The 14,274-nt window shown below is 41.8% G+C and overlaps 1 protein-coding gene across 1 annotated transcript in view; it reads right to left on the bottom strand.

Moving 5' to 3' along the window:
• ANKRD31 (ankyrin repeat domain 31) overlaps positions 1-14,274 on the bottom strand; it is a 71,988-nt gene that overhangs the window by 34,304 nt on the left and 23,410 nt on the right. Inside the window, 3 exon segments of the mRNA XM_050913605.1 lie at positions 2,223-2,284; positions 7,684-7,828; positions 10,257-10,399. Coding sequence (XP_050769562.1) covers positions 2,223-2,284; positions 7,684-7,828; positions 10,257-10,399 — 350 coding nt within the window.

Raw genomic sequence — 14,274 nt, forward strand, 5'->3', positions numbered from 1 at the left:
CGTATCAGTATTTCGATTTCTGTCAAACTACTATTGTTACTCTGCTTGAGACTATGCTGATCACTGTCATAACTCTTGACTTCCTGCTGTAACTTTAAACAGATACATTGTGAGAGGAAGTCAAAGCAAGTAAGTATTGACTGAGAATCAAGTTCTGTTAAATCAGTAGTCTGAGAATGCTGTGCAGACACTTTTTCTCCAGAAACCACTGATATGGGGCAATGCAAACTGGTGATCTCCTCCTGTTACAACAGAAGTTGCTGAGCTTCCACCAGTTCTGCCCTTTCTGCCCAATCTGTAAACGGATTTTCATCGTTGCCACTGTTGAATTCATGTTCCTGTTGCAATTCTGTCTGACCTAGCTCAGTTTTCCTACAACATTAACTGGGATGCAACAATTATGATCAGAAACAGCAACAGTGTGGCCCATTTCTTTAGGTCCAGCATCAGGGAAATGTGTTTTCTATAATTTAACCGTTCCTTGGTTTGTAAGTGGACCTAAACATGAGGTCCATCTAACATGAGATGTAATTTCTGAATAGTTTACTCTTGGCTGTAGCCTCTCCCATAAGAATAGCAGATCTATTTGTCTTTTTTGAACTTGTATTTTTTTTCACCTGGTTATCTGCCTTCAGAATCCTGAAGAAATTTATTTTTTGTATATTTCACCAAATTTGTTTTTCTGCTTTGCTCATTTTTAGCAAAACTTCCTTTGATGCTTTAGTATTACCATGTTGAACTGTGCCATCTGCATTTAATTCTATCTACAAAACAGGCCATATACTTATTTTCATTTTCTGACAGATTGCTTTATTATATACTAACAGAAAACTGTGCTATTCCAAAATTAACTGATTTCCTCTGCCTGTGCAGCTTTTTAGGACAGCAGGTTGAAGAAATTAAGGAACTAAGACATATGTGTGTAAAAATTAATGAGTGAAATCCAATGATAAATATTACTGAAGTGCTTCACACTTTTATTTATTTCTGAAAATTGAACTGGTTTCAAATGAATGCTCTGCCTTCAAAGAATTAAAACTACATTGCGTCTGTGGTCATGTACCAGAGCAATATTTTCACATTTCTGGCAAACCTGTCTGCAATGATTCTAGGAAATTATAAAGAAAGGGAAATAACACAGCAAAACCACACAGAATTAACTAATGGCAATCTCGCAACAAAACTGCTCCAAAGGCCAATGACTAACTAGAATTATCCTGTTGATTACGTCGTATCTGGAGATAGAACCAGAACACAAACACTGCAACAACTCACACAACTATTGAAATCTTCAGTTACACAGCCACAGTAATAGGTTTTCCCAATTAAATGTTTACAACACCTTCTACTTGGAGAATATCCTTCATCAATCAACTAATGTTTTAAAGTGTAATGCAAGCTATACACCATGTATGCTGTTATACCATAACATTTCTAAGGACATCATAGACTGCACTACTGTGAGTCACAAGGACAGCTACCATAACCCCATAAAACTTTAGGAAGCAAGAATAAAGTGTCTGTGCACACTGCATTATATTTTTCTGATATTACCAGTTATCATTGTTCAAAGGGGAGAAAACAAGAGGGGGAGGGTACAGCTTTTAACGCCAAAAGCTGTTGTGCTATATGTAAACAAACTATGACCCAAGTGACTGATCATGGTGTCTTGTCTTCATGTGAGACACTAGCTACCGCATCTTACTGAGGTCTTATGGCATAACTGTGCAACCCCTGTGCAAGACAGTGTCTCCCTAACCCTTTCCTATCGAAACCCAACACAACCTACTACAAAGAGGCAAGAAGCAGCTATCCTACTGCTACAAGCCAGGCAATATCTTGCAGTTTCAGTCAGGTTTCTGCAAGTACAAAGAGGCACTGATGTACCATGCTTGTTGGAAATTACCTCTGCAGCACTTGCAAAAACTCAGCAAGAACCACTGTCTGTGAAAGGCAGCTGATTGCCTCTGTCTTGCATCTTCATGAGGCTGCAGCTTATCCCAAGTACTGGTAAGGATCAGCAACCGCTTGCCAAAGAATTGGCATAACATTTAATATCACTCTGTTTCAGGCCCTGCTGGGTATGAAGCATCTAGCACATTATATGCTGGTTTTGAAACACATTTCAGAAATAGTCATCTGCTTTAGTTTACTGAAGACCACTAGCAAGCCCTTAACAGTTCAGCATCAAATTAACATCAGGATTCTTTGTAAAAAAGTACCTGGTGCAGGTTTGTATCCTCAACACTGTGAGTATTTAACATATTCTTTGAATTATCTCCACCTGAAATGAAAATGAAAGACAGAAAGAAACCAGAATTGAAGAGACCATAATTTTTTACTTTACATATATACCATCTTGTGTCCACAATCTTGTATGTAACAGTACTTACCACATTTAGCTATTCAGAAAAATTAACAAGCCATAAGGGTTTTATTAGAATCTAAAATATATCAATATAGAAAATATATATTAAAATCTTGGAGTTTGATCTTTGTTGCAGATGCCATCTTGTACAAACCAGGACAGGTGACAGTAAAGTATGACATTATGCTTCCACCTTTTTTTGAAGATTAGTGACCTCAGCAATTCTTTTTGAAACTTAAATGAGCTACTACATTTCCCTAACTTCTCACAGGCTTCCCTGATCCCCAAGAGACTCTTCTGAAGCCCGTGATGGTGGGATGATAGCCTAGCTTACATCTTTCTCCGTATAGCATATTTGGGCAGGGAAAAGGATGGAGGAGCTAAAGCCAAGTCATTTGTGTAAAACTAGGTAGGGATATTCCCCAGCACCAAGTCACTGCCACAAGCAAACTTGGCGATTTGCTTTAGCTTTCCAGCTACCCTCTCTGCTGACAAAATGGCATAAAAAGAGTATAGCTACCAAGGTCTTACCCTATATATTAATATACTTACTTAATCCATGCAACTCTATGCATTTCCTTCTGGTCATTATATTCTTAAACCTAGACCAGCCACATCATATTGAAAAAAATCTAGCCCTTTGTTATTCTGTACTGCAACATGAACCCCAACCCCAGCCCTAAGATTCACCCAACAACCTGTGCTGGAACCAGCCTTAAATTTAACAGACATTTCACAGCATGGCAAATCTTTCCCCACCACTTCAGGGAATCTAGCACTCCAGCTGTTAACCCTAGCCTTAGGATCACTGTTAGTCCACTGGATCCTGCCAGTCTTAGTCCTAAATTAAGCCCAATGCCCCACCTATTGAGCACTGATTAAGCCAAACCCTAATCCAAGCCATCATTTTGAACATATTTTTAGCCCACCAATCTTTGTAAGGCTCAGAATATCTAGATGACCTTTGCTGGCTGTAGCCCTAACCTCTAACCATGGGACCTCCCAAATACAGCAGTCCCTGTCAGGCTAATCGCTTACAGTAGCATTAACCTTGGTTCACTCACATTTGAAGCCAGTAACTCCTGTGTACTCCCACTGCCCTGACTCTAAACTTATATAATCATAGAATGGTTTGGGTTGGAAGGGACCTTTAAAGGTCATCTAGTCCAACCACGCTGCAATAAGCAGGGACATCTTCAACTAGATGAGGTTGCTCAGAGCCCTGTCCAGCCTGACCTTGAATGTTTCCAGGGATGGGGCATCTACCACCTCTCTGGGCAACCTGTTCCAGTGTTTCACCACTCTCATCATAAAAAATTTCTTCCTTATATCTAGTCTGAACCTACCCTCTTTTAGTTTAAAACTGTTACCCCTTGTCCTATCGCTACAGGCCCTACTAAAAACGTCTCTCCCATCTTTCTTATAAGCCTCCTTTAAGTATTGAAAGGCCACAATAAGGTCTCCCTGAAGCCTTCTCTTCTCCAGGCTGAACAACCCCAATTCTCTCAGCCTGTCCTCATAGGAGAGGTGTTCCAGCCCTCTGATCATTTTTGTGGCCCTCCTCTGGACCCGCTCCAACAGGTCCATGTCTTTCCTGTGCTAAGGACCCCAGAGCTGGATGCAGTGCTCCAGGTGGGGTCTCACCACGGCGCAGCAGAGGGGCAGAACCACTTCCCTCAACCTGCTCGCCACGCTTCTTTTCATGCAGCCCAGGATACAGTTGGCTTTCTGGGCTGTGAGCGCACATTGCCGGCTCATGTCCAGCTCTTCATCCATCAGTACCCCCAAGTCCTTCTCGGCAGGGCTGCTCTCAATCCCTTCATTCCCTCATCCCCTATCTAGTAGTGATACTGAGGGTTGCCCCAACCCAGCTGCAGGACCTTGCACTTGGCCTTGTTGAACCTCATGAGGTTCACACGGGCCCACTTCTCAAGCTTGTCCAGGTCCCTCTGGATGGCATCCTGTCCCTCAGGTGTGTCAACCGCACCACTCAGCTTGGTGTCATCTGCAAACTTGCTGAGGGTGCACTCGATCCCACTGTGTCATTGATGAAGATACCAAACAGTACTGGTCCCATTATGGGCCCCTGAGGGACACCACTCATCATTGATCTCCATCTGGATATTGAGCCGTTGACCACTACCCTCTGGATGCCACCATTCAACTAATTCCTCATCCACCAAACAGTCCACCCATCAAATCCATATCTCTCCAATTTAGAGAGAAGGATGTTGGGAGGACCATGTCAAAGACCTTACAGAAGTCCAGACAGATGACATCAGTAGCTCTTCCCTTGTCCACTGATGTAGTCACTCCATCATAGAAGGCCACTAGGTTGGTCAGGCAAGACTTGCCCTTGGTGAAGCCATGCTGGCTGTCTCGAATCACCTCACTGTCCTCCATGTGCCTTAGCACAGGTTCTAGGAGGATCTGTTCTGTGATCTTCCCAGGCACAGAGGTGAGGCTGACAGGTCGGTAGTTCCCAGGATCCTCCTTTCTACCCTTTTTAAAAATGGGTGCAATGATTCCCTTTTTCCAGTCACCAGGGACTTCACCTGACTGCCATGACTTTTCAAATATCATGGAGAATGGCTTGGCAACTACATCAGCCAATCCCCTCAGGACTCTTGGATGCATCTCCTCAGGTCCCATAGACTTATATATGTTCAGGTTCCTCACGTGGTAATGAACCTGATCTTCTCTTACAGCGGGAAGGACTTTGCTCCCCCAGTCCCTGCCTTGAGGTCCATCCACTCGAGGGGTGTGGGAAGAGAGGTTGCCAGCGAAGACTAAGGCAGAAAAGTTGTTGAGTACCTCAGCTTTCTCCTTGTCCGTTGTTACCAGTTTGCCAGTCATGTTCATCGGGTGGGTACACTTTCTTTGACCTTTGTTTTCTGGCTGACATACCTGTAGAAGCCCTTCTTATTATTCTTTGTGTCCCTTGCCAAGTTCAACTCCAGCCGCGCCTTGGCCTTCCTGATCCCATCCCTACACAACTGGGCAGCGTCCCTATACTCTTCCCAGGATACCTGTCCCTGCTTCCACTGCCTGTGCATTTCCTTCTTGCCCTTTAGTTTGACCAGCAGGTCTTGACTCATCCATGCCAGTCTCTTGCTGTCCTTCCCTGATTTCTTATACCTGGGGAGCGAGAGCTCTCATGCTCTATGGAAAGTGTCCTTAAAGATCTGCCAGCTCTGTTCTGCTCTCTTGTCCCTGAGGGCAGTTTCCCAGGGGGTCCCATTGACTAACTCCTTGAACAGCTGGAAGTTTGCTTTCCTAAAATTTAGGGTCCTGACTTTACTGTTCACCTGACCCATATCCCTCAGGACTGCAAACTCCACCAGTGCCTGATCACTGCAGCCCAGGCTGCTTCCAATCTTGACATCACTGATTAGCTCACTTGCTAATCATCTGGTCCAGTACTGCATCTCCTCTGGTAGGGCTGTCTATTACCTGGCTTAAGAAGTTACCCTCAATGCACCCCAGCAGTCTCCTGGATTCCCTACAGCTTGCCACGCTACTTTTCCAGCAGATGCTGGCGTGGCTGCAGTCCCCCCGCAGGATGAGAGCCTGCGAGTGCAATGCCTCCTGTAGCTGGAGTAAGAAGGCTTTGTCAATAGGCTCCTCTTGATCGGGCGGCCTGTAGTAAACATGAACCACAAGGTTCCCTTCGTTGCCTTGGACTGTAATTCTTACCCATAAGCTTTCAACCTGTTCATGGCTATTCTTCAGAGACAGCTCTTCACAATCTATCCATTTCTTGACGTAGAGAGCAACCCTTCCACCCCTCCTTCCTCACCTGTCCCTTCTGAACAGCCATGGATAGCTGCGCTCCAGTCATGGGATTCGTCCCTCCAAGTTTCAGCAATGGCAACTAGGTCATAGCTTTCTAGCAGCACGGTGGCTTCCAACTCCTCCTGTTTGTTGCCCATGCTGCGTGCACTGGTGCAGAGGCACTTCAGCTGGGCTGTTGGCCGTGTCACCTTTTTAGAGGAACACGTCTTAATTCCTTTGAGGCATTTCCCCAGTGTTCCCCTGTTGGCTCCCATTAGCTCAGGAGCCCCTGGCTCATCTCCATAAGACTTCAAGTGTGCTCCAGTGTACACAGCATGTCTCAGAGCAAGAGGCTGAGGGCCCTTGCTAGCACCCCTTCCCTCTAACCTTGGTCTGTCATCCTGCAGTTTGCCATGGGCAAGCCTCATATTATCCCCCTCCCCCTTCATGTATAGTCTAAAGCTCTGTCAACGAGCCCTGCTAGCTCGTGACCAAAGACCCTCTTCCCCCTTTGAGAAAGGTGAATCCCATCCGACACCAGCAGGCCTGGTGCCATGTTGGCAATCCCATTATCGAAAAACCCAAAATTGTGGCGGTGACATCAGCCACGGAGCCATGTATTAATAGACTGGGTCTGTCCGTTTCTTCCAATGTTGCTGCCCGCAACCGGAAGGATAGAGGAAAAAATTACCTGTGTGCCAGATTCCCTTACCAACTGTCCCAAGGCCCTGAAATCTCTTTTGATTGCCCTTGGACTACACATTGTGGCTTCATCGCCACCCACATGGAAGAGCAATAATGGATAATGGCCTGAGGGCTGGGGACTCCTTCCAGACTTAAACATGCCACAGCCCACACTGGCCCATTGGTGTTCAATAGTCCTAATTCTAACTCTAATCAAGACTTATCTGGTGGCACTTCTTTGTACCTGCCCCTGACCAAGCAGCCTCTTCTGAACCTTCTTCTCAACTTAGTTCCTAAGACTGTACAAGATCCAACTCTCGCCTTAGCCAAAATGTTCACCTACCAACCCCTTGCCAACTCACTAGCTATTACCTACAGTAATATTACCCTAGTCCCAGCCCTAACACTAGCAGTTAAGGATAGGCAGTTAAGGCTTGGCAACACCTAAGAACTAGATCTAATCCTAGGTCCTCCATTTTTTATCTTATGGATCCGTCAAAATTCAGCCTCTATGCCAGTTTAGAACCAAATTTTATCCCTAGCTCTAAGCCATACCTCAACCATCAGCAAGTCCAGCCATGCCCCATTTTATATTTAGATAAGCAACAACTATTGTGCTTCACATCTTCATTTCAAATTTAAAGGTAGCTCCAGCCCAAGAAAAAGCTAGACATCATTATCTTTTATACTTTGCCAATGTACAGCAACTGTGCTGGGTAAGGAGTGCTCGCTGGTACTCAGGCATCAGACAGTGAAGCCCACGGAACTACCAGCAGTAATTAAGGAAATACAGTGCAACAGATGTTCTGAATTTCTCCGTTTAGTAGTAAGGATATGTCAGAATAATTCTCTCCTACCTGATACTGCATTTCTTCTGCATTTTGCTACATAGCTTTTAAGCAGTTTCCTCATAGATGGGTCAGAAGCTTCTTCTAATGCACACCTTCCCAGCTCATTTTTTAATAAGGGATCAGCTCCATACCAAAGTAATAACTCTGCCATCTAGAAAAATAAGTTTTTCAGATTGTTTCTTTTCTGACAGTATTTTCCATACTCCTTCCTTATACAGGCTTCTCTCTCTTGTACTCGACAAGATGAGCAACTAAAACCAAATCTAAGGCCTACGACAAATAATCCCTCTCTATTCTAGTTAATATACCCCAAGCATTCCCCTAGATGCATCATTATCCTATAGTCTTATTATTTTCATTTCCATAAATTTGTTCCAGTTATTAACCTGATGCCATTAAGCCAAGGTCTCCCAAAATATAGGGTAGGATTCATCCCCCCATAGCTCTTAACTGGTGGAAAACAACAGGTGATTTTAGGGTATGAGTCAGCTTATCTGTTTAGGATATCTACTTTAGGAGAAAATAAATTTTGCTCTAGGTGTGTCCATTGTGACTCCTGTGACTACAAAGGGAAGCTTTGACAGCTATTTCAGATGTACAACATACATCCAGTCAAATGAAATCCACTCAGATGATCTTACCAACTTTATGATTTCTGTACAAATATAAAGCCTGATTCTGTTGTTATTCAAGAAACTATCATTTTAGCAAAATGTTCCATCTACCTTTGCAGAATACTTTTTTAAGACACGGGAAATTTACAATCTGATTATTTCCTTTCTGTGGGTAACCCTGCAATCTTATTCCAGCAATAGTGTGGTTTTACTTGTACCTCTGCCTTTCTCTCTTCAGCATCTGTTATCATTTCAGACTGAGCTTGACTCACATCCTTCACCCATGCGTTTAAAGTCCCTCATTACTTCTAAACAGATTGCTACTGAGAAAATTGCTAGTGAAGTTTTCTCAATTCATATATTCTCCTAACAACAGAGCAAATAAAAAAGGATTCAATCCACAGCAAAAACCCTCTTGGGTTTCACAAGTTGTCCCAAATCTATGGATTTTTTCAACAAGTAATGTTGAGAACTCTGCTTCCTTAATGAGATCTCCAGCTACACATCACACGTGTATGCTCTCCTCCTTAACTGTACTATTAGAAAGTCTTTCCTATACTTACCATTTTTCTGAAATAAGAAATTAATTTTGCTATATTGCAGGTGCAGAAAGGGCTAAAGCAGTCAAAAAGTGTGTTTCCAATCTACAACAATAACTTCATGCAGAGCGGGTAGCTTTGAAAGAAAGAGCTCCAAATACTATGTTACCAAAAGTCGTATTACTGAATCACTATCACTATTCTGTTGCTAGTCAGAAGCAACAAAAATTAGGGCTGACAGACCACTGCGGTGATACAACTATACTGCTACTGAGTAAATACAGCACCACCATGTAGTACCATTCCCTGTGGATACACCAGCTCACATAACTCTAAGACAGCTCTGTGTTGAATGATGTTGGTGTGCCCCAAGTGACCTAGCTGAGATCAGTGTTCTTCCAATATCATTCAAGTTGCTGACCCCTAAATATTACTTGCAGAGATGCAGAGTCCTTCGTGCATAACCATGGACATGGTGTCTTAGGTACTTTCACAGAACTCAGAAATATTTCATGAACCCGCAAAAGTCTGTGATTCACAAGCTGAAAACGAAGCTCAGGGCTCTTGAGTCTCAGAGAAGTCCACTCTTCCTCTTTGCTCCAGGGAGACTTGGCGAGAAACAGATTAAGTCTTATCTCAGTTGCGAAACAGAAAGAGAGCAAATGTTTAGGGACAAAACTTATTACAGCCCACAAAAAAATTTAAAAAATCCTGGAAATCAATAAATATTAGGCAGCATATGTGCACTTCTAGAGAAAGAAACAGCAAGCAGGTAAAAGGGACATGCAGAACTCCTACATAAATCTGGGCCACCCTAGGAACATGCATAAACAGACAAGCAGAGGCAACCATTGCCAGACTGAAAGAGGATCCACAATTCAGACACGGGCTTATGAAACCACAGCATTTGGCAACAAAACTTATAATTAATTCACACTGACTATTCTGTTGACTTTCTGTTTAAGACCATACAAAATACAAAGCCATGTCTTCATAACTCTCCATGCTATGTGCTAATACACAAAAAATGTCTGTGCATGGCTGTGGCTGCACACCATACATGCATGTTTACTAAATCATGAAAAAAAGTCATTAAAACTCCAGAAAACTGCTCAGGTCATAAATTATTCTGCAAGGTGATTATAAAATAAGTCAAACAAGTAGTATTAAACCGTAGCAATCTATTCCTCAGTACTTCAGCCATTGTCCCGAACAGTTAGAAAAACAATTAATTTCTGCTTTTGGACAAATCTTGTAAAGCATGAAATGGTTTGAACAGAAATTGGACAGAAAGGACTTGCAAGTTCCTGAACTTACCCATAATGTGAGAAGACCACCCACATGTAAAAAGATTCTGTGACCTTCTGGACCCAACAACAATAATTTCTATTCCCAAACCATAATATGTGTTTAATTTGGAATATACCTCATAATGGCCTTCTTTAACTGCATCTTGCAATGGTGTTATTTGTTCATTTCCTCTAGCATTAACATCAGCTCCTGCTTTCAGAAGCTCATTTGCTATCCCATAACAGCCTTCCAAACTTGCTTTATGTAGTGCAGTCCAGCCTACGAAAAAGAAAAACCTGTATTTCACATTTGGGTGAAATAATTTATAAAAATTTATGTCAGTTTTAGGTTGTCCATTTGATAAATATTTCAGAGAGTATACTGAAAAGGTAAAAACTGTTTTACAATAAGTTGTATGAAGAAATGTTTATGAAAAAGTCACAGGGTTGGGAGATCTTGTTCTTTTGTCAAAATTTGCACTTACTGAAGAACCAGGTGCTGCTGTAAAATATCAGTTTTAGATTTGATAGTTCTGTTATGAAAGAAGAGAATAAAAATTATTCCACCCATGTCTTAGTAATTTCTCCCTGAATAAAATGCATATGCTCTTTTAAGAACAGGTAATTTTTCATGGCACTCTTTTATTTACATAGCCATGCTGAAGGGGGTAAGAAAGAAGAGACAAAATAAAGACCTGGAGTCTTTATTGCCAAACAAAAATACTGTATAAGACTATCCAAGAATCGTTCGAGTGTCCAAAGAAAGCAATGAAAATTCCTTACTGAAATTCCGTACCCATTCCCAGCTATATGGAATAAACCAAGATATGAGCTTCATGACCCACAGAACAATTCCACTCCATGAAGAAGGTGTTGAGGAAAAATAAAAGATGGAATGTAAGTCTTTGAACTGGGTTTAGCATAGCCTTGCATCAGCTCCTTAAACATTCATTACGTGAGTTTTTTGCAGGGTGAGAAAAGGGAAAAAGACAGAAGATCTTCCACTTCCTATCTTCCAGCTCTCAAACCAGCATGCCCTCCAGAAGACCATTTTGATGGACAGCCTTACTCTTCAACCATCTCCCATTATCAGAAGGTTGTCTGGGCCTAATTCACATACTAAATATGTGAATTAGGCTTATTAAGACTGTTCTGCTCCCATTAAGCAAAATTATCTTAATTCCATTGGAAAGAGAAATTCTTGAGCCTCTCTGATACACCACCCAACCCAGAATATTGTATATTTGTACAGAATTGGATTTATTATGGGCACAGGATGTTGCATCAGGTTGTCCAAAAATTTTGTGCTATTAGGCTTTGTTCCTGAATGCTTGGAACTGAACTAAGTTTTAACTACATTGCCTAATGCTGACAGTGCTTCAAGATGAATGGTTTTGCAGTATCATCTGTAAAACATTTAACTTGCATTTTATAGAGCCTATTTCATTAAGAAACTCTAGTAACTCCATATTCTGGAGCAAAAGCTTGAAATCTGTTAAGGGGAGGTTAAAAAAGGTTCACTTAGGGGAAAGTACCTATTTCTCCCTCAGTAAAAGTATCTTCTATCTGGTATAATAATAAGCCCCTGAAAAATTGAACCTGCAATATGTTCAATTGATAATCATTAGAGTTTAGCAACATGATTCTCCAGGGACACTGTGCATGCTCCAAACCAAGGAGAAACACAAGTTTCATTGCAGCTGTTTTTCAGCCCTCTCAAGGCACTGTGAATCAAGACTCAAACTGAGAGCACAGAGAGTATCTCTACCACGCTGTTCATATCCCATGTGCTGATGTCCAGGAAATAAAAAAGGAGAAAAAAAAACCCAAACGAACGCAAGAACTCAGTAAGGTACTGAAGCAGCGTACTGTAGCACAGGAATAAGGAAAAATACTATGCTAAGATATGGATAATCACTGGTGGACGGCTTTAAAGGAAGAGAAAAGGCATAGAGGCAGAATATAATAATCAGAACAATGATTCCTAAAAAGAGTGAGACGAAAGTGCATTTCAAAATGGCACAGGTCTGGCAACTCTACTTCTTTCTGATTACACTTCCCTCACTAAAAAAGAAAGAAGTAGCACCAGGTCAGCCTCTCATCTTTTCAAGGAGTTCAACTAAAACACGTTTTGTGCAGTTGTGCCCCTTTTGCACCAAAAAATAGCAGGCAGAGTCTGGGGCATGAAGAAACAGTGGCCTGGCAAAACATGCAAAGGCAGAAAAAGAAAGCAGCTGTGAGGCCAAAAACTGGAACCAGTGCACTTTACTACACTTGCTCACAGAGGCTGCTGCTGAACCCACACTATCAATGTTTCTCTGTTGTCAGCAGGTGGCTTTGAAATCCACCAACAAAATATTTTCTCATCTACCTCTAACACAACACACATTACGAGTCACCCTGTTAGCTCAAATGCCAGGCTCCTATGCTGTAAAAGTCTGAAACGTCCTGCTGACCCAATCTATCTCTCAATATATTCCAGAAGACAGAGAATTTCTAGCTTAATTTTGGTCTGTTATATGACTGCATTATGCATTAGCCTTTAACTGCAGAACACATTTTTTCTGTTCCCACAGAACAGTTGTGAAATCCTAGCCACTGCACAGGACGGAAACACTCTAAGAATGAATCAAAGCTTTCTACCAAATGAGCCAGCTGTCTGTGAAGCCATTTTCTCTTTTGTTATGGAAGTTTATCAGAGCCTAATGGATTAGGCAGGGAACTGCAAAATAAGGAACAACAGTCTTACATTTGAAACAACCAATTGATACTTTAGGGTGTGGCAATGTCTTTGACAGAAGAGTATGACCCATGAAGCTGGATAAGGTGAAGCGCTTCAATCAAAATATTCACAGCTGGCCACTATTTGTCATTGGTTTTTTTTGGTGCCCAAGATGAAGTAAAAATGAAAAATACCAAGTACTCGCAACTTTACAAAATCAAAGCAGTGCTAAATTATGAAGCTACAACGTCCTTTAAGATGCAAGGGGCTGTCCTGGTTTTGGCTGGGGTAGAGTTAATTTTCTTCTTAGTAGCTGGTACAATGTGTTTTGGATTTAGTGTCAAGAATAATGTTGATAACACGCTGATGTTTTAGTTGTTGCTAAGTAGCACTTATCCTAAGTTAAAGACTTTGCAGTTTCCCATGCTCTGCCAGCAAGCACGTGTACAAGAAGCTGGGAGGGAGTATAGCCAGGACAGCTGACCCGAACTAGCCAAAGGGATATTCCATACCATAGAACGTCATGCACAGTATACAAACTGTGGGGAATTGGCTGGGAAGGGCCAAAAAGGACTGTCATGGTTTAACCCAGCCAGCAACTAAGCACCACGCAGCTTCTCCCCCCTCCTCTCCCAGTGGGATGGAGAGGAGGATCAGGAAAAAAGAAGTAAAACTCGTGGGCAGAGATACGAACAGTTTAATAACTAAAGTAAAATAAAATATTATACTAACTAGTAATAAAAATATATAATAATAATAATAATTGTAATGAAAAGGAATATAACCAAAAAATGAGAGAAATAAAACCAAAGAAAAGACAAGTGTTGCACAATGCAATTGCTCACCACCTGCTGACAGATGCCTGAGCAGTGATCCACCCCTCCTGGCCAACTCCTCTCCATTTATATACTGAGCATGATGTTCTATGGTATGGAATATCCTCTTGGCTAGTTCAGGTCAGCTGCCCCAGCTATGCTCCCTCCCATCTTCTTGCACACCTGCTTGCTGGCAGAGCACGGGAGACTGAAAAGTCCTTGACTTAAGATAAGTGCTACTTAGCAACAACTAAAACATCAGTGTGTTATCAACATCATTCTCACACTAAATCCAAAACACAGCAGTGTACCAGCTACTAAGAAAGAAATTAACTCTGTCCCAGCCGAAACCAGGACAGGGGCAAAAGCAAAAGTCCCTGAAAAATTAAACTGGAAAATCTAAATCTTGGTGTCTCAAGTTGGCCACTGAAATGGACAAAAAAAAAATCTTTAAAAAACATTACTTTGATTATTTAATTAAAGGACTGTTTGGCTAAGTAAACCTAATTGCTTCATTTTGTAATTTTTTAAGTGCTTACTTTTTCTGCAAAATTTTCTTTTTTAATATACTTTTATACACAGGTCTATAAATTTTCTCATGAACAATTACCAAGCTAA

The sequence above is a fragment of the Gymnogyps californianus genome, chromosome Z (genome assembly GCF_018139145.2).
Source record: "Gymnogyps californianus isolate 813 chromosome Z, ASM1813914v2, whole genome shotgun sequence".
NCBI lineage: Eukaryota > Metazoa > Chordata > Aves > Accipitriformes > Cathartidae > Gymnogyps > Gymnogyps californianus.